The sequence below is a fragment of the Artibeus jamaicensis genome, unplaced genomic scaffold (genome assembly GCF_021234435.1).
Source record: "Artibeus jamaicensis isolate MK-2021 breed Jamaican fruit bat unplaced genomic scaffold, CSHL_Jam_final scaffold_614, whole genome shotgun sequence".
Lineage (NCBI taxonomy): Eukaryota > Metazoa > Chordata > Mammalia > Chiroptera > Phyllostomidae > Artibeus > Artibeus jamaicensis.
Window position 1 is genome coordinate 5,152,359 of NW_026522050.1, and position 20,133 is coordinate 5,172,491.

The window sequence follows — 20,133 nt, forward strand, 5'->3', positions numbered from 1 at the left end:
AGCCACAATTCAAAAGACCTATAAGACATCTAAGGCCTCAGTCACTAAGCTATGCACAGGAGTTATAGCTCCACTGATAACATCCTAAAATTTCTGAGGCATCTTTCGAGAAGGGTGTTCTAAATGTTAGTACACTTTCTTTTGTACTTTAAGAGCCTGATGGGTTAATAATGAGAAGTGTAATCATCTTCTTTTGTATGTGGGAATGTTGATGTGCAAAACCATTATAGTTATTTGGAAGCAAAGTTAACCAAGGTTAGTTAATCTAAAATGGCTCAATATTTTTCTTGGTTCTGTGTTCAGTGTGGGTAGAAGGTGGTTTATTTCAACAGAAACTGAGTTAACAACTGACTCAAAGAGATTCATTCTCTTCTCTCCTTATAGATCCTAGAATCATCAATGCAATGACTGGGAGAAGGAACAGTACCATGATTACAAAGTTCATTCTCTTGGGATTCTCTGAATTTCCAAAGCTCACCATTTTCCTCTTTTCAATATTCTTAGGGATCTACCTGATGACAGTGTCCTGGAATGTGGGCCTCATCACGCTCATCAAGATGGACCCCCATCTGCACACACCTATGTACTTTTTCCTCAGTAACCTGTCCTTGCTGGACATCTGCTATATTTCTACTGTGGTCCCCAGGATGCTCTCAGACTTCTTCAAGACCAATACATTCATCTCCTTTATGAGGTGCACCATGCAATACTTCTTCATCTCTGGCCTGGGTCTGACTGAATGCTGTCTCCTGGTAGCCATGGCTTATGATCGATATGTTGCCATTTGCAATCCTCTGCTCTACACAGCCATTATGTCCCCCACACTCTGTGTGCAGATGGTGGCAGGATCTTGCATAACCGGATTCTTTGGCTCATCTATCCAACTGTGTGCCTTACTTCAGCTGCACTTCTGTGGGCCAAACATCATCAACCATTTCTTTTGTGACCTGCCCCAGCTGCTAATCCTATCCTGCTCTGACACCTTCTTTTTCCAGGTCCTGCTTTCTGTGATCACAGTGATCTTTGGGCTCGCATCTGTCCTGGTTATTATGATATCCTATGGTTATATCATTGCCACCATTCTGAAGATCACTTCAGCTGAAGGCAGGTCCAAGGCCTTCAGCACCTGTGCTTCTCACCTGACTGCAGTGACCCTCTTCTTTGGCTCAGGTATCTTCGTTTATATGTATCCTAATTCTGATGACTCCCAGAGGCAAAACAAGTTGGCATCAGTCCTATACACTATTATAATCCCCATGCTAAATCCATTGATCTACAGCCTGAGGAACAAGGAAATCAAAGAGGCCCTAAGCAGATGGAAGAAGAGAATCTTCTCTTGATGTGACTAACTTTGGAATTTACTTCAGATGTCCCGGGTAGGAAAAGTATCAACTAAAACATTGACCCACAACTCTTCTAATTGTGGGATTATAGTTCTATACTTTACTACTAGAAACCCACAACTAGCACAGGGACAAGGAAAATGCACGAGAAGTATCTGGAACTCGACATGTCCATCTTTCATCATTTGTGACCCAACACATTAACAGGCCAAGATATTCACAAGTATTTTGCAGCTAGTAGTGGTGCTGTGTCCCTTTCCCTCAATATTCCATCCCTACCTAACATATACTGTTACAAGAACCAAAGATATGAGTACTGGCCAAGGCTGTCAGGAAACCAGCCAGCTTCTTCATTATTTTTCTTTGACTTTTTCATAGCCCTGCAGAGTCTTGGATCTCAGGTTCTGCTAGAACTGACCTGTAGGCCAGGATCGTTTTTTAAAAATTGTTGACACTATTATGGATGTCACCATTGCCTCCCTGAGCTGCCCCCTCCACCCAGGCCTGGCACCCCACTGGCCTTCAGCATATTGTTGTCACTGGCCAAGTCTTATGCCAACTTGTTCCTTGGTGAATTTTTTCCATCACCCTCTCTTCTCCCCTCCTATCCAAGATCTCTCTGTTCCATGTGTCCATGCCCCTGCTCCTATTTTCTTTGTCAGTTTATTTTGTTCATTAGATTCCACATACAAGTGAAATCATGTGGTATTGGTCTTTCTCTGACTGGCTTATTTCACTTAGTGGAATAGTCTCCAGTTCTATTCATGCTGTCACAAAGGGTAACAGTTCCTTTTTACACTTGCCTAGTATTCCATTGTGTAAATGTACCACAGCTTTTTAATCTACTCATCTACGGATCGGCATTTGGGCTATTTCCAGATCTTACTGCCAGGATTATTGTGATTGTCCTACCTATAGCTCCATGACATGGTCCAGATAGATCATTCATCAACATGACATTTATTGGAGAAGTTAGTGTTCTTGAAATAGGACTGAGCCAAATGCAGAATTAAGGAAAAGGAGAGGACAGCAGCCCCTTTGGTCAGAATTAGAAATGAAAAGGTTTATCATAGATTTCCTTGAAATAGCCATTTCTCTTTATGCTTTTGAAATATGGCTTGACTTGTACTGATTAGAGTTATATATGAGTTGTCAGGAATATATTACATAGCTACAAAGATGACCAAATTAACCAATTAATATTAAGTGGCAAATAAAATGGAACAAAATCTGATATTGGTGTTTTTGTTTTTTTTTTATGACGAGACACCAAAATGTGAAATCCTGATAGTCTTTTATTAACCAGTAGAGGGAGACCCATCACAAGACTAGAGCAACTGAGTAGTTAACACAGACAAGGCATGCAGTGGATGGATATGGCTGGTGATGGTGATGATAATGAATTTAGCATGCGTAACTCTTCAGTTTATATTCACAAACATGGGTCTTTGTGGCAGCTTTGATAGAAGCCCCTCATCTTAAAGATGAAGAAATAGGACCTCAGCTCATGCTTGCTAAGGTGACCTAGCAAACAAGCATCAGATGAGGGACAAGGCACGCAAGTGTACCTGCGTCACTCAAGGGAAGGGAATGGTAACACCCCTCCCACAGAGGTCCATGCAGGATACTCCTTTTCCCACAATTGCCACTTCAGCTGGGATTATTGCTTCAAGAACTTTGGCACATGTATCTGAGAGAGGCTGAATGCCTCCAGCTCTCCTTTGTGCCCAGGAAGTAAGAATATTTTTCTCAATATATCTCTTCATCTAGAGGGCTCACAACTTCTTTCAGTCCCTTTTATCTTTGGATAAAGATGAACAAATTCTGATTGTGAGAAAATTCCTCTTTGAAGTGAGCAACAGGTTCTTTCCAAGTAACTTCAACCTATCACTTCTCATCTACAATAGGAACAGTATGGTCTCCTCCCTCCCTACCTCATAAGTTGCATTTAAAAAAATGGCAATATTTTGCTTGAAGAGGGAGGTGGAGATTGATGACCCCAATATCCTCCTTTATCCTGTTCAGGAGGAAGACAGTAATCAGAGAACCCAGTTGCATGTGTTCAGACCTCTGACCTAGAGAACTGAGACGTTTGTTGTCTCATGCTGCTATATTTATACTGATTTGTTATGCAGCAACAGGAAACTAATATTCTCATTGCACATTTTAATTTGCTTCTCTGTAAAACTACTCACTTCGGAACTTTTGCAGTTAATATCCGGGTAAAGCTATTTGTTTTAAGTTCCTTTGTTGAAGAGTTGTCCTATTTGGTTCAGGAAATGGTCACCGAGCATCTATTTGGTGCCAGGCACTAGGACACAGAGATGGGTAAGAAATGAAAACCCTAAAAGACCTCAAAGAAAAAAAATACAAGTAGATGAATAACTACCATCTGAGTCATATCTGGAAGCTATGAGATTTCAGAAGAGAGAGAAATCATCTCCAGCTGAGGGTTTCAAGAAAGGTTATCTAATCAAACAAAGGAATGAGCACAATAAAATGAAAGACTTGGAAATAAAGAACCAATTGACAGTGACCAGAGGGGATGGGGTGAGGGATAATGGGAGAAAGAAGGGGAAGGGGAAAGCAAAGGAACATGGGTAGGACTCATGGGCACTGATGATGGAGGGGGGCAGATGTGGGAGTGTGGGGGATGGGGCAGGGGAGAGCAATGGAGAAAAACAAGGGACAACTATAACTTAACAACAGTAAATTTAAAAAATAGAAAGGTTATCTTGAAATGGCTGTGAGGAATATAACAGGGAATCAACATGAAGCTCAGGAAGGATTTTATGCAGCGGTCCATGACTCTGTTGGACTGGAGACCATATTTAAATAGCTGATCCCATCAGCACCCTAAGTCTGGAAATTATATACCAGAAAAGAGGGGTGAGGGTAGGAACCACTTAGAGCCAGAATGATGGACTCATGAACTTGGGTAGACCTGAGGAGCAAGAAGTTGCCAAGCATAGATTTAATGAGTTGTACCATAGAAAACCAGGAAGTTTTGGTAAAGGTAAATTTTAGAGTTTGAGATTTTGAAATGAAACACTTCCTCACTATGGTGAGGTCTGGGATGGGGCAGCCAAATCATGTGAGTGGGGTGGCGTAGGATTTGAAGTCAGTGGGAGCATAGAGGTCAAAACAGGGTGCAGCTGGGGAATTTGGAGGGGCTTTAACTTTTAAAGCATCTGATTTATCTTTTTTGCTGCCCTTAAACAAACAGGGCCAAATAAATGTTGACTTGAGGAGCATAGAGAGGAATGAAGTAATCACAGTGAGGTGAATTCTACCCACAATTAGTTCTTGCATTACTGAGCTCAAAATTTGGTCTTGAAGCTGATTTCCCAAACCCATTGGTGATCAACTTGAGAAAATGACATCTTGAGAACTTCATCAAAGATATCATATGAGCATTGCACAGACAGAACCTGTTAGCTCTTCTGCCCCTCATCTCTCTAGCTGCCATATTTGACAGAGAGAATTTCAAGACTAATTTTAGATTTTCAAGATGAAGTAATGATTCAGTAAAATAACAGATACTTGACAACCCACAGCTGTCTTCTCCTTTCTTCCTCTCTTCCTTCCCTACACTATCAATGTCCATCTAAAACGATGTGTCCCCAATTCATCTGGCTCCTCACACACAAGGCCTTTTCCACCATCTGGCATCCAGCTGGATAGCCCTCTCCAATGAACATTTATCAACCTCACTTCCTGCATCCAAGCACAGCTGCCTCTTTGCCTTGGAATTGAGCCCTGCTGACAAAATGCTACATTTAAGATCAAGCAAGTTCAAGGTGGTTGTACATTTTCCAAGTCACATCGACTCTGGATCATTTTCAGGTCTGTTTTAAGGGACAACTCCATGTTGCAATGCACAAGAGTTAATTAGATGCACAATTCCCATTGGGCTCAGTCCTCGTCAGCATTCCTGGTCTCAGAAAGGCTTCTGTAGAAAAGGCTTTGAGAGGGTTCTCTTAGTAGGACAGCAATGAGGCTTCCTAGTAGAGGTTCTACCTTCCCATCTCTCTGAACAGGACTGAAGAACCAGAATCTCTGTAAAAATAGACAATAGACACTGTGTATGGAGGGCCACATCTGCCCAACACATGTGGTTGGGCAACTCTTTTCCAGGTTTTTTTCATGCTGGTATATAAATCTATTCTAAGACTGAGAACAAATTTCAGAGAATACTTTCTTCATTTACACTGGATCCAGAAAAATAAATACATTTCTGTTATTTTCAATAAGCTAAACACAACCCTTTGCAAAAACAGAAAAGACTAGCTTTAAGCAAAAGTATGAAGGTCTATAGTTTTGCCCTCTCTGCCACCCCTCCCATTTGAAGCCTCTCCTTTCCTGATTCTGGGTTCCTTGTTTTTCCAATTACTGTTTGCCTCTGTGTTCTCATGCAGCCTTCCTTTGTCCCTGGAGATTAGAGGCACAGGCTTAAACTCTGGTTCCCCCAATGACCAGTTGTGCTCTGGTGGGCAGCCTTGACTGATAACCTCTGCTTCAGAGCATCTCTCTCTGTGGCCTTTCCTTCAACCTTCAGACCTGTTCCAGTTCCCGAAGTCTTGAGAATCCTTTTACCTGACATCTCCAGATGCTGTACCTACTTTTCCATTTCCTACTTTTCTTTCACTGCTAGACTGGCATCTCACTTTCTCCAGTCTCCCCCTGAACACCACTACAGATACTCCATCTGGGATGAACTATAGAAACTTTGCTGGGGAGATTTCACTTTCCTCCCTTCTTGCCATGTTTCTAATGTCTTTTTTTTTTAGGGGGACTCCTTTTTGAGTTCCGTGCCATGTTTGCAAGCATCACTGGGTGATGCTTTGAGGATCAGGATAAGGAATTTGGATGCCATCAGGCTGTCAATGAACCATGACAGACTAATGAATATTCTCAAGACAGGAATGCCATGTCTGTGCTTTAGGGAGGTCTGTCAGTGTGAAAAAGAGGAAGAGTTGTACTGAAGGAAGCCTGAAGGCAAAGGACCTGTTAGAAGATTTAGGAAGATCATGAATAATTATTTTAAAACTGCCTGGCAAATGGGAGTTGGGGTGGAGATGTCAGGAGGCCTCAATGATTCTCCCGATGATGTTTATATTCTGAAAATAGGAAAGGAAAAGAGTCTTTTCTAAAATTTTGCCTTGGGGAGAAGGAAGGAGTGGGGGAAGGAGAGGGGTAGGAATTTAAAAAAACACCACAATCTGACTTCCACCAAGATGGAGGCATAGGTGGACACACTGTGCCTTCTCGCACAACCAAGTTTAGAAACAACAAAGTTTTAGCAACAAAGATACAGCCAAACCACAGAAAACTGAACTATATGGAAGTCTGACAACAACGAATCCTTCAGCCAAATTGGTCAGAGGGGCAGAGCCAGCAGCAGAGTGGGGTGAGGCAGGAAAGATCCATTGGACCGACTTGGGCACACGACCCAGGCACACCAGTAACCATGGGTGGATCCCAGGTGCAGAGTAGCAGGCAGACCCACTGAGAGCACAAGGAGGCAGACCCACTGAGGGTGAACCGAGGTCACACCTTCACGCGCAGATAAACTGGTGAATGAGCGAGCAGTGAGACAGACCAAGCAGGCCACAGCAGTGGGAAGCCTCAGAGGGGACTGCTATTGTCCCTCTCTGACCCCGCCCCCACATACAGCATCACAAACCAGTGACCTGGGTTGCCCCACCCTGGTGAACATCTAAGGCTCCACTCCTCATACGTAACAGGCACAAACAGATCAAAACATGGCTCAAGAACAACTCAGAGCCCCAGAGCCGATAAATCTAAGTGATGAAGATATAGCCAAACTTTCAGATACACTGTTCAAAACACTGGTGATCAGGATGCTCACAGAACTGGTTGACTATAGCCACAAATTAGAGGAATATATGAAGGCTAAACTAATTGAAATGAATGGAAATGCACAGGAAACCAATAGTAATGGAAAGGAAACTGGGGCTCAAATCAAAGGAGTGGACCAGAAGGAAGAAAAAATGACTAAACAGAAAAATACAAAGAAACAAGAATTCAAAAAATGAGGAGAGGCTTAGGAACCTTCAGAACATCTCTAAATGTTCCAACATCCGAATTATAGGGGAACAGAAGGGGAAGAAGAAGAGCCACCAGTGGAAAACTTATTTGAACAAATAATAAAGGAGAACTTCCCCAATCTGGCAAAGGAAATAGACTTCCAGGAAATCCAGGAAGCTCAGAGAGTCCCAAAGAAGTTGGACCCAAGAAGGAACACACCAAGGCACATCATAATTCCATTAGCCAAGATTAAAGTGAAGGAGACAATCCTAGAAGCAGCAAGAGATAAGGGGACAGTCACCTACAAAGGAGTTCCCATCAGACTGTCAGCGGATTTCTCAAAAGAGACCTTACAGGCAAGAAGGGGCTGGAAAGAGGTATTCCAAGTCATGAAAACCAAAGACCTACAACCAAGATTGCTCTATCCAGCAAAACTTTCATTTAGAATGGAAGGACAGATAAAGTGCTTCTCAGATAAGGTCAAATTCAAGGAGTTCATCATCACCAAGCCCATTTCATTATATGAAATGTTAAAGGGACTTACCTAAGAAAAAGAAGATAAAAACGATGAACAGTGAAAGGACAGCAAACTCACAGTTATTAAGAACCACACCTAAAACAAAAGCGAACTAAGAGGACAGCTAGATCAGGAGCAGAACCATAGAAATGGAGATCACATGGAGGGTTAGCAACAGGGGAGTGGGAGAAGGAGAAGGGGGGAGAAGGTACAGAAAATAAGTAGGTAGAAAATAGATAGGGGGAGGGCAAGAATAGTATGGGAAATAGAGAATCTAAAGAACTTGAGACATGTTGTCATAATCTAAAGGGGGGGAATGGTGGGGGAGGAGGTGTGCAGGGTGGAGGGGAATGAAGAGGGGAAATAGAACAACTGTAATGGCATAATCAGTAAAATATATTTTTAAAAATTAAAAAAAACCAAACACCACGATCTCATAGCATTCTATTCTTACATTCTTCATCCTGCAATAAGGAGTAAGAAACAAGAGGTTTGTTTGTTTTTATTATTATTATTTTTAATCTAGCACACGTTAATTACATACAAACCACTTCTCTGGCTATAGTGATCCTTTCTTTTATATCAAACCTTAGAGAGACCGAAGCATATAGGCCCAAGGCCAAGAGCTGGGAATCTGGGGAAAGAGGCTGTGGCCCTGGTAGGAAAGAAGCGGGTGGGGTTTGGGAGCAGAGAAGGGAAACTAAAGATTTTTCCCATCTGGACGCAAAATGAAGGGCTGCCAACATCAACAGGGTGTGGCCGCCATCTTTCTCCAACCCTTGAAAGAAGCCACAGTGTCCTGTGGGTTTGCACAATGCCCACTTCCCTCTGTTCCTTGCATGTCCCTCCCTAAGACACACAAATAGAGCTCAAGTCTTTCCAAGCTGGATATTTGATAAATCATAAACAAACATGTACATGAAGGAAATCTGGCCCTAGTCAAACAGCAAAGGATTATTTGCACATTGATCTTTGGAAAAGCGAGGTCTATCAAGTGACTTTCCTCCTTCCCCCATTGCCACCTACTTGTCATGTCTTCGTCGGTGGCTGTGGGGTGCAGAGGCCTGAACATGGACTTTGGATTCTGGAAGGCCTGAAGACAAACTCTATTCTTGCCATGATCTTTATGACAGACACCTCTCCAAAATTCCATTTTCTCATCTGCAAGTATGTTTAAGAATGCTCTCCTTTGGGAACTACTCTGAGGAATATTATGAGATAAAGTATATGAAGGCCCCATCCACACTACCAAAAATGTAGTACCCATCTGTCTTTTCTCTTCGTCTTTATTTCACAGAATCATAGAATCTTAGAATTTAAAGGAACCTATAAGGTCAACTAATTCACACTCTCTTTTTGGTAGTCTATTTCTTCTTCTTTAAAAGCATCTACGTTCATCTTTTATTTCTATTGACCCCATTATCTGTGTTTTTTTAAATTGCTGTTCAATTACAGTTGTCCCCATTCCTCCCTCCATTACTCTCCCCCTACCCTAGTCTGTTTCTTTTCTTTTTCCAGTTTCGTTGAGCTATAGTTGAAATATAACACTGTACTAGTTTAAGGCACACAACATAATGATTTGATATATGTATGTGTTGTGAAACGAACCCCGTAGTAAGTTTAGTTAACATCCATCATCTCACGCAGTTACAATTTTTTCCTGTGATGAGAATTTTTTTGTCACTTTCAAATATACAATACATTGTCATTAACTATGGTCACCATGCTGTACATGGTGACCTAAGCATGGTGACCTAAACTATGGTGACCATGCCGTACATTATATCCTAAGACTTATTTACCTTATAACTGCAAGTTTGTACCTTGTGACCCACTTCATCCATTTCGCCTACCCTCCACCCTGCCTCTGGCACCCACCAATCTATTCTCAATTTTTATGAATTTGAGGTTTTTTGTTTTGTTTTGTTTTATAGGTTTCACATATAAGTGAGATCCTCACTGTTGAGTGTACTATCTTCTACTTACTTACTCCAGCGATGGGGAATTTATTCTTTTTCAGAATATTCTTTCTGTATTTAGACTGTTCTATTGTTTTTCTATAGTCTCTTCCTTCCTCCTTTCTTCTTCCCTCTTTCACCCATTTAGTCATAGTTCCAACTCTTGAAGTCATGCAAAAGATATTCTTACACTGAAGAGATTCTGTAAACTATCCAGTGCTTTACAAAGGTAATTGCTGTTGATGAAATGATTACATATTTTGAGGCCAAAAGCCATTCTTGGCTTTCACTGCCTCCAGAGATATCTTATTGGAACCAGATCAAGGACTAAGAATATAGTGGAAGTAGGGCCAATGGAACTCAACTCCACCCAACCAAAGCTGGCATCCTCTTTACCGCCCAGACTAGGCATCAAGCCAAACTGCCAGTCAGTGCTCCCTGGGACATGTCATACCCCACAACCTAGAGAGACCCAGTGGTACCTAAGAGAGAAGTGACCTTCCTTTAAAGCCCCATCAAGCCCTTCCCTTGGTGGCCAATTTAAAGTCACTACATTTAAAATTTATTTATCTCTTTGGCCAAGACCAGGGCTCCAATTGACAGGAGAGAAGGATTTTGCTCCAAGCTTCCAGTATTAGACATCTGACTGAAACCCAGAGTTTAAGGAGTTGTAGGTGAGTCTGCCCTTTGCCCTTCCTGAGAAGTGGTTGTTGTTGAATTCCAGAATCATAGAATGGGTGAGTTGGAAAGACCCTTGAAGGAGGGAAAGGTGGAGCAGGCAAGATGCCAACATCCTCTCTTCTGACTGCTTGATTTTAACCAGAGGAGCTGGACTTGACCTGATAATCTGGAATTCTGCAAAAAAATTTGTTTTTAAAAATGTTCTGCTCTTTACAAATGGAAAGAAAGAAGGAAAGAATGTGGACTAAAAAGCACTTACCTAACCTAATCTATTATACAGACAGGAGATTTAAAGATTAAGATTCAGAAGGGCAAATAATTTTTCCCAAGGTCATATAGCAAAAAAGTAAGAGGGACAGGAATTAAATCAGCATGTTCCCTTTTAGCTTTCAGGCTTTTGCTTTTTGTACTATTCTAGACTCATAAATGTGTGCATGTGTGAGTTTGTCTGTAAGTTTTAGAAAACCATCTAGTTTTCTTGTATCCTATCTGGTTACCACTGAGACCCCAGGTTTTAGAATAAGGTAAAGCAGAAGGAGCTACTCCTGGAGAATGAGATGCAGGTCCTGGTTTCACCTCTTGTCCCAACCAACTGTACGGACATCCACTCTCTCTCTCTTTTTGGCTTTAGTTTTATTGTCAATAGTGGAGAAAGTCTATGTTAACTGGCTTTTACCTCTGGTATCCTACTATTTTAGGTATGTTCCCAGAATTTTCTGGACATCCATGCAATATTTAAAATAGGACCAGTTCAGTGGTTTGGGGGTTAGGGCAAACCTACAGTGTTTATCTAGTAAATATTTTATAACCCTATACTTAACCAGTCAACAAATAGTCACTGGACACCAATAATATGCCTAGCACTGTAATGGTTGAGAAAGAATGGATACAAGCAGACAACACATTTTATTCCTACAGACTAGTCTTTCTAGATTTTCTTCATCATACCCTACAAAGTTATCTGAACTGCAATTATCTCCTGTACTTCAAATATGCCATTCATTTGAGAATTACCACATTAGAACTTCATTCCTTTTTATCTTGGTGTATAGCTTTGTTAAAATTTAAATGTACCTGTCTAGGTTAAGGAGAAGAAGACTCTTTACAATGGTTTTATTTTTATTTTATTTTATTTTTTCACAATGATTTTAAGCATTTAGTGTCACACCTGCAGTCACACCTATAACATGGTCTCCTTGACTTCCCAGCCCCATGGCCACACTCTTTTACAGCATTCAATAAAGAGAACAGGCTTTGGAATCAAAGAGTTGAGAGTTATTTAAATTCTGGCTCAGTCACTTAATAACTCTTTGGGTTGTCCCAGCCTCAGTGAGCTTCTGGTCTGAAATGCATATCTTTTGGAATTGGTAAACTGAACTTATTCAGAAAATATCATAATATCTACTATGTGCCAGGCCCTGTGCAAGGCACTGAGGTTATAATGCCCTCCCAGACTTCATGGTCAAGAATACAGACAGAACAACTTGGCAAACAAAAGTAAATATAAAGTGTGATACATGTTATGAAATAAGCCAGCATGTTTTATAAATATTGGCAATAGCATAAGGAAGGGACATTTCATCACTGTAGCCATTATCATGACATACAAGCACATGCACTTGGGTTTAGTGCAGTGGAGAGCAGAGCTTGGATTAGGGATGAAGAAACCTGGCTTCAAAGCCTGGCAGTGCTGATTACTTGTTAAGAAATAAAACTTTTCTTTTTCTCTTCAAAACTCGATTTAAGTCATTTAATTCCCATTGTCTATGAGATAGTCCTGGTATTGCCTCTGTTTTTGCAGTGGAGGGAGATTTAAGAGTCATGTGCCAGCTTGACCCGGGCCCCACAGCTAGGGAGTGCTGGTGTACAGATTAGAGACTAGCTCTGCCTGACATCAAAGCCCTGCTGTGGATGACCACAAATAAGAAAATGGATGTGAAAATGCTGCACAAACTAAAAAATGTTGTAAAAGCAAGTTGGGTGCTCCTCAGACCATGCAAGCTAACACACACATATATCATTCATATACTCTATTTCTATATGTACAACTTCTAAATATTCTATTTCTATGTACATAGAAACACAGAATATACGACATACATTATGTTTATCTCCAGATAATTTAGGTCAAAATAACCTGCATTATTTCCCTCCTGCTTGATTTTAACCACAGGGGGCTGGACTTGACTTTATATTCTGGAATTCTGCAAAAACTTTTGTTTTAAAAATGTTCCACTATTTAGAAATGGAAGAAATCACATAAAATAATCATATGAAATAAATGGTAGTCAGCTTTTATCATATTCTTAAAATGTAATAGACCAGATATGATAGACTCTTGGGGTCAAGAGAGAAAAGAATTATGACAAATGTCTCTAAAGTACATGTCCAATGGTAACTGTAAATGTGAAAAATAAAGCGTGGGGCACAGGGTAATTGCCTGGCTGTGGATAGTTTCTCTTCAGAATGACTGGTGCTGTCACATCTTAAGAGAGCATTTGTTTCTCAGCCGACCTCAGTTCAAATCATCAAAGGCTTTCTTCCTGGCTTTTAAGGCAACTTTCTAATCTTCCTTGTCAGTCTCTTGTACTCCCATCAGTTTTTTACACAGCTTCTCCACTTCCACTTTGCTCTCTGTTATATTGTTAAACTCATCGTCGACACCTACTTCCCTGTTTACAAAGATGCATGTAAAGTGTAAAAAACAAACAAAAAAGCTTTTCTTGTCCATCGGAAAAGTGTCAAACTCTGTAACATAATATCCATTCAACAAATATTTATTGAGCACCTAGTATGTGCCAGACACTGGTTGAGGTGCTTGGGATACTTTAATAAACAAAGGAGACAAAAATTCCAATAAATCCTGGACTTCATTAAGCTTACTTACATTCTAGAGGAGGGAGACAGACAATCGATAATCAACAAGCCAATTAATTATATGCAATGGTAGAAGGTGATACTATTAAAAGAACAGGGCAGGGTAAAGGGGAACTAAGGTCTAAGAGTGGAGAGAAGGTTGAAATGAAATATATATGGGCACACAGACATATGCAATTAAATATGCAGCATATGCAATTATATAGAGCGTATACACAATTATATACACAGTATATGCAATTATATACATGTGAAACAGTTAAGCAAACATCTTTGCCATCTTTGCTTCTGGAGCTCTTTCACGATCTGTCCACCTCCCACTGTCTCTCAAAACCAGACTTCTGTCATCTTCTCTCACTACTCCTGTGCTCCCACCACCCCGATGTGTTTAAGGTTTCTCAAACACTATGCTCTCTCGAGCTTTTTACATCTTTAATGTGAAGCTCTCTGAACCAACCACCTCCCAACTCCCTCACACGCCAAATTTTCATCCTGGTAACCCCTTATGCATTGTTGGACTCCTCTTCATCTCAGAAGCCTCCACCTGCCATGTCCTGAATCCAGGGAGCCCCATCCACTGTGCTGTGATTTGTGTTTCCTGTCTGCCAGGTGCATTATGAGGGATATATTGTACTAAATAGTAATGTTTATTACTTTCCACATCATCTGCATATAGCTCCAAAAGCACATGGTGCAATGTGTTTGATAAGTTGATAGCATTTGTGCAAAATGAGCATTAGCATTTCAGTCTTGAATTTCTTTTTACTCTTTTCTGTAATCGTTAAAGGGAATTTTAGTCAGTTTTTCACACCTCTAAGTGCTTCACTCTACTGCTTGAAAAAGAACACCTTGATTCCATACAGAACAAACTATGATGATAAGAAAAACAAAATTGCCTCATTGGGCATTTAAATTCTTAACATATTTATTTTTCTTAAAAAAAAAAACCCAGAATATTCAGGATAAATCCAAGTGGCTCAGTAAGTCAACTGCAACACTTGGAACAACTGGGAAAAAAAGGGGGTGTGTAGTCCAGGTTCTATTAATAACTTCCTTTGGTAAAGTGGTGATATGTGAAGGTGATGACCCAGATAATGTAAAAATGTCAGACTATTCTGGGACATGTCACTTTTCCATAAAAAAAATGCATCAAGACAAGGGTGATTATGAACCTCATGAAAGACCCAGTGAATGTGGTAGAGGGTAATTCTCTGTCAGATAGAGGTAGGGCGTTTACCTCCCAGTCTCTTCTGACTCAGGGAGTTTATGATTCCATGACACAATGAAATGGTTTCCTCACTTGGATCTTCAAGGCCACAGGAATCCCCCTTTGGGGCTCTGAAGGCAGCAGAAAGAGGACATAAGGCCATGGGAAGGAATATCAGCATGATGACCAATTTCATCCTTTTGGGATTTGCAGAGCATCCAGAGCTGCAGATTTTTCTCTTTCTGTTGTTCCTGGGGATCTATTTCATGACACTAGCTTGGAACCTGGGACTTATTGTCTTGATTAGGATGGAGTCGCAACTCCACTCCCCCATGTATTTCTTCCTCGGCAACTTGTCCTTTGTGGATATCTCATACACCTCCTCTGTAGCTCCTAAGATGCTCTGTGACTTCTTCAAAGACCAGAAGACCATCTCCTTTGTGGGTTGCGCTGTTCAGTTTTTCTTCTTCATTGGGATGGGAGGCACTGAGTGCTGTCTCCTGGCAGCCATGGCATATGACCGGTATGCTGCCATCTCCAACCCTCTGCTCTACACCACCATCATGTCACCCACCCTCTGTGTGGGGATGGCCATAACAGCGTACGCTGGTGGATTTCTCACAGGATTGGTCCAAACCACTTCCATATTCCAGCTCCATTTCTGTGGGCCACGAGTCATTAACCACTTTTTCTGTGACCTGCCACCCCTGCTGGTCTTGTCTTGTTCTAGTACCTTCCTCAGCCAGGTAGTAAACTTTCTTGTTGTGTGTGCAGTTGGTGGGACATCAGCTATCGTTGTTCTGGTTTCTTATGGCTACATCATTACTGCTATTATGAAGATCCATTCAACACATGGGCGGATGAAGGCTTTCAACACCTGTGCCTCTCATCTGACCACAGTGATTCTCTTTTATGGCTCTGGTCTCTTCTCATACCTTCATTCTAGTGCTGGATACACACGGGACCAAGATAAGGTGGTATCCATGCTCTATGGAGCTGTGATTCCCATGCTGAACCCTATCATATATAGTTTGCGAAACAAGGAAATCAAAGATGCATTGAAAAGACTCAAGGAGAGGAAGAAGCAGGTGTCTTTTATGTGTCTTTTTAGTTTCTTGAGTTAAAAAGTCTTAAGTTTTGCTATATGTAAATAGGCATAATAAGTGATTCACAGACTCTGAATAATAAGTTAAAGAAGCTGTTTCAAATAAGATCCCCAACCTACATGTCTCCTGTATAATTAGGTTCAAGAGCAATTTGTTTTCTTCCCTTTACTTGTCATGGATCAACAGGGTATTAATTTGGGTCATCTGTAACAGAAAATAAATGTGCTTTTTCATAATGTTCCTTAGCTTTATGGCACCAGATGGTGGGTTCAGGAGACCATACCTCAGAATAAATTGGGGCATGGCCCCAGGACCACAAGCATTCAGTTGTGAAATTTTTACAACATTACACTGCTCATGTCAATCCATTCACCATTCGGGACAACTTTTATGTTTTTCTTGCCATGGATTCATACTTATTCAAGGGCTGATGCTGACCAGGAAGGCTGGTTCTGGATTAAAACTTGAGAAGCCCAACTGAGCTGTGTTCAGCGATGATTACTCAGAGCCAGGAGAGTGATAGGGTACCTGGAAACCATGTCTGAGAAGAGCCAAGGATAACACATGTGGAATCATAATGTCCCCTGGGGCCAGAAATAGGAGCCAAACCCAGCCTGATAACAACACTGCAAAGTCACAGTGAGAAGATGTAGAGAATAGAGTGTCATACAGTTAATTTTCATGCCTGAACTAGTGACTCAGTGGGACTACCTGGTTTAAGGAACAGTCAAGAAAGAGATGCTTCCCGAGAAACTTTGATTCCACATCTGCTTCCAAGGTGAGTCCCCACTCTTGGCCTTATGTGGATATTTGACCCACTTATTGTCCTCACCCCATCCCCAATTCTTTTCTACCTCATAAGCTAGAGTTGGATTCGGTCTCCTGTATCCCTGGAATTTGAGCTCAGCTTGCCTCATGGTTCTGATGTCCTTGCTTTCACCTTCATACATTATTTCAGAAGGGGCCATGGCCTGAGAAAGGGCATGATCTGATAGGTTAACCAAGTCATGAACTGAAACAGGACAACCAAGCAGCAAGAGTTTGTGACAGAATTGAATGTGACTTCTAAATTGTCTGATTCTATTTTACAAGATTGTTTGTGAAGGAAGGACAAACATTTCTGAAGTTCTGCTTATTTAGTGTGTATACAAATCCTGGTGAATCATGATAGCCATCCCGAGGTCACATCTACTTTGGCTATAACCATTCTGCCCCAGTCCTTTTTTCATTTTGCACTGTCATTTGATTTGTGCTCTGACCACTGGTGTGAGAGTCGCTGCACTATGTCTCCTCGGCATAGTTATCTGTCTTCTTCCTAAGTTGCTAACATCCTTGTTTAAACTGTTCTCTATTGTTTCCCCAAAACACAGGACGTGACTGGGACAAATTATGTGCTTAATAAGTATTTGTTTAGTCAATGAATAAAAACAAATCCAAATTCACTCGACAGATAATTTAGAGATTTTATGCCAAGGAAGGGAATAAACACTGAATGCTTTTCATATGCCAGGCACTGTGCCCAGTGATTTTTAAAAATGTACTTCAGTTCTTTAACATGCACCCAGATTCCTTGCTAAAAAATAAAAAATATATACATAAGAAAATTTCTCTTTTGACCATTACCCTCAATTTCAATTTCATCCTGGACTACCTGAGGGGTAACAACTATTTGTGTTGGTATGTAAATTGACATCATTTTGCATATAAATATTATGTGCCAGTAAAAATATTGCTTTATGTGGCTTTGTGTGTATTTACATAAATGGTATTATATTGAATGTTCATTTTATACCTCACTTTTTAAAAAGTTAACATTATTTCTTGGAGCTCTTTCCATGCTGTACATATAAACCTGTCTCAGTCTTTTTAATTGTCTAGCAGAACAGATACACCAGAACTTACATACTTCTTCCTCTGTTGATGGACATTGATGGAAATAACTTAGTTTCAAGTTCTGCTGGTTAATTACAAATAGTGTTGCAATATGCATGTCTGTACCTCTTTCTTCATGCTAATATGGAATGTTTATGGTAGAAACTGAGAAGCTGAATTGCTACTTATAGCATATGGGTACTTTAAAATTTATATAGACATTGTCAGTTTCTCTAAAGTGCCTACCAGTGGACACTCCTGCCAGCAGTGTGTGAGGGCACCTATCTCCTCATACCCAAACTTACTTTTTAGCCTACCTAATGGGCTCTTTACACGGGGCACAGTAAAAGTAGGTTTATAGTTATAAGAATGCAAAACACAGAGTTGGCTCTTGTATTATGTATCAGTTATTGTATTATTTTCCATATGAACAACTGTAAACTTACTTCTGCCTCACCCTGTATATATTCTTTTAATCCTTGAAATTACTCTGCTGAATAGGGTTGTTTATCATTCTTATTTACATGCAATGTTCTATGTAAAGACTCTTTACATACATGTTGCTTTCTTTTAGTTCTCACAACCACATGATCAGATAGGGGTTTTAACCATTTTTATCTAAGAGGTGGATATGTGAAGCTCCAGAAGGAGGTTAAGTAACATACACAAGGCGCACACTCAGATCCTGGGTGTGTACCTACCTGACACCAAGACCATTAGCTGAAAGTACATACTCTCACACACAAATGCCTGCCATTACCCAGAGACAAAGAAAAATGTATTAAAAACTATGCACTGTGCCAGGTGGGTACTTGAAATATCAGGAGAACCACTTTGTAATGCATATGATTGTCTAACCACTATGCTACATACATTAGTACACTTGAAACTAATACAAAATAGTGTTGAATGTCAATTCAAAGTGAAAAATGAAGTTAAAAAATAAAAATAGATTAAAGCAAAGTCTTTCAAAACTAGGATGTCAAGTCAAGCATGATTTAAATGTATTAAGAAAAAGGAGAACAGACGTCTCCCAAACAGGATTAGTTTCAGTAAGATCGTCACTTAAGTTACATACCAGCAGAAAGAACTGGGAACCCTGAGGGAAAAAGAAGACACCTACTAAGAAGGTTCCTGGTGGCTAACTAGGCTTAACTTTTTTAAAGAAAGGAACCTAGCAGCCATTTCTACACAAGGCATTTCCCAGCAAACTGCACTTCACGGGGAAGCGGCCACTGAACTGTCTGCCCCCATTGTGCTGCTGCCATCTGAGCCAGCCCTTAAAAAGTTTTCTTGGAATCCTGTTTCAACCAATAAGATTGAGGTTTCTCATCCAATCAGAGCTCTCCAATCAGAGCTGTGCGATCAACCACTCTGACCAATCAAAGTGGTTCTATTCTGATCAACCAGTGTAGGGTCTTTGGGCCAATCAAACTGTGAGGATTAATCAGGGGCCAGGGGCAGAGACTTCTGCCCATATAAGCCAGTTCCCTTCTGGCTTGAGGAGCACACTTTCCAATGAAGTCTTAAGACTGTGTTTTCCTGACTAGAGCTGAAAGAGGCTTGCTGGAGAAGAGGTCTCCAGGGAGCAAAGTCAAGCAAAGCAGGGTTGTCTAGCCTGAGAGGGGCTGGCCCCAGGACTACCTGGCCGGATGCTGTAGCACTATTGAGCTGCTCCACAGCCTTGCTGTATCACTGTTGAGCTGTTTGCACCAAATAAAGTTTTGTTCTTCACCAAACCCCCACATAGGGATTCCTATTGGTGCTGAATTGGCACCAATGACCCTCAGTTGACAGTGCTTTATTTAAAGCAGCATTACTCAAAAATTCTCCTGTACTTGTTCCATAGACCCTGTCGAAATGTATCACCAAACATGGAAACATGAAGTCTTTCTACATTGGGTGCTGAGAAGTTTTGAATAAAATTCATGCCCCAACCATAGCAAGAATTTAGGTCACTCCAGCATGTGCTTTTATTCTCATTCCTGGCTCTAGTCTGCACCCCTACTTTTTTCCCCCATTCTTTGACTCTTATCTTGTATTTTTTTTATGTATCTTTGTGTGATGCTTGCTTCAACATTTTGGAGCAAAGTAGAATATGCAAGTTACCGAGAGTTTACTTTACCCACCAGGTTGGTGCGTTAGAAAGGGAATTTATTATATTTCTTTTAAGTCACCAATGTCTTTAACTTCTGCTCAGATCATACCCCTCTGCCTAATGTGGAATCATCCTAGACCTCTTCCCCATCGTGTTCCCAATTCCCTCTCAGCCTCTCTGTCTCTTCCTCTCTCTTTTTCTCGAAGAACCACCCTCTGTGACCCCTGGTCCTTTCCTCTATGTTGTCTTAGCACCCTGTACTTCTCTTTCCATGCAATGCATCCCCTTGTTCAATGTCTGTCTTCCCAGTAGGCTATGATGTCCCCAACAAACCAAGTGGTGCCTGACACATAGTATTTGCACCACAAATTTATGTGAGAACCTTAACCATTTGTCTATCACTCAAAGCTTTTATAGTTACCA

At 40.9% G+C, this 20,133-nt stretch overlaps 2 protein-coding genes across 2 annotated transcripts; both read left to right on the top strand.

Moving 5' to 3' along the window:
- Positions 1-404: 404 nt before the first annotated feature.
- Positions 405-1,340, top strand: LOC128626509 (olfactory receptor 1440-like). The gene has a single exon (XM_053659125.1). The coding sequence runs from the start codon at positions 405-407 to the stop codon at positions 1,338-1,340; it is 936 nt and encodes a 311-aa protein (XP_053515100.1).
- Positions 1,341-14,795: 13,455 nt separating this feature from the next.
- On the top strand, positions 14,796-15,758 carry LOC119058877 (olfactory receptor 5A1). Its single transcript, XM_037158356.2, has one exon. The coding sequence runs from the start codon at positions 14,796-14,798 to the stop codon at positions 15,756-15,758; it is 963 nt and encodes a 320-aa protein (XP_037014251.1).
- Positions 15,759-20,133: the final 4,375 nt, after the last annotated feature.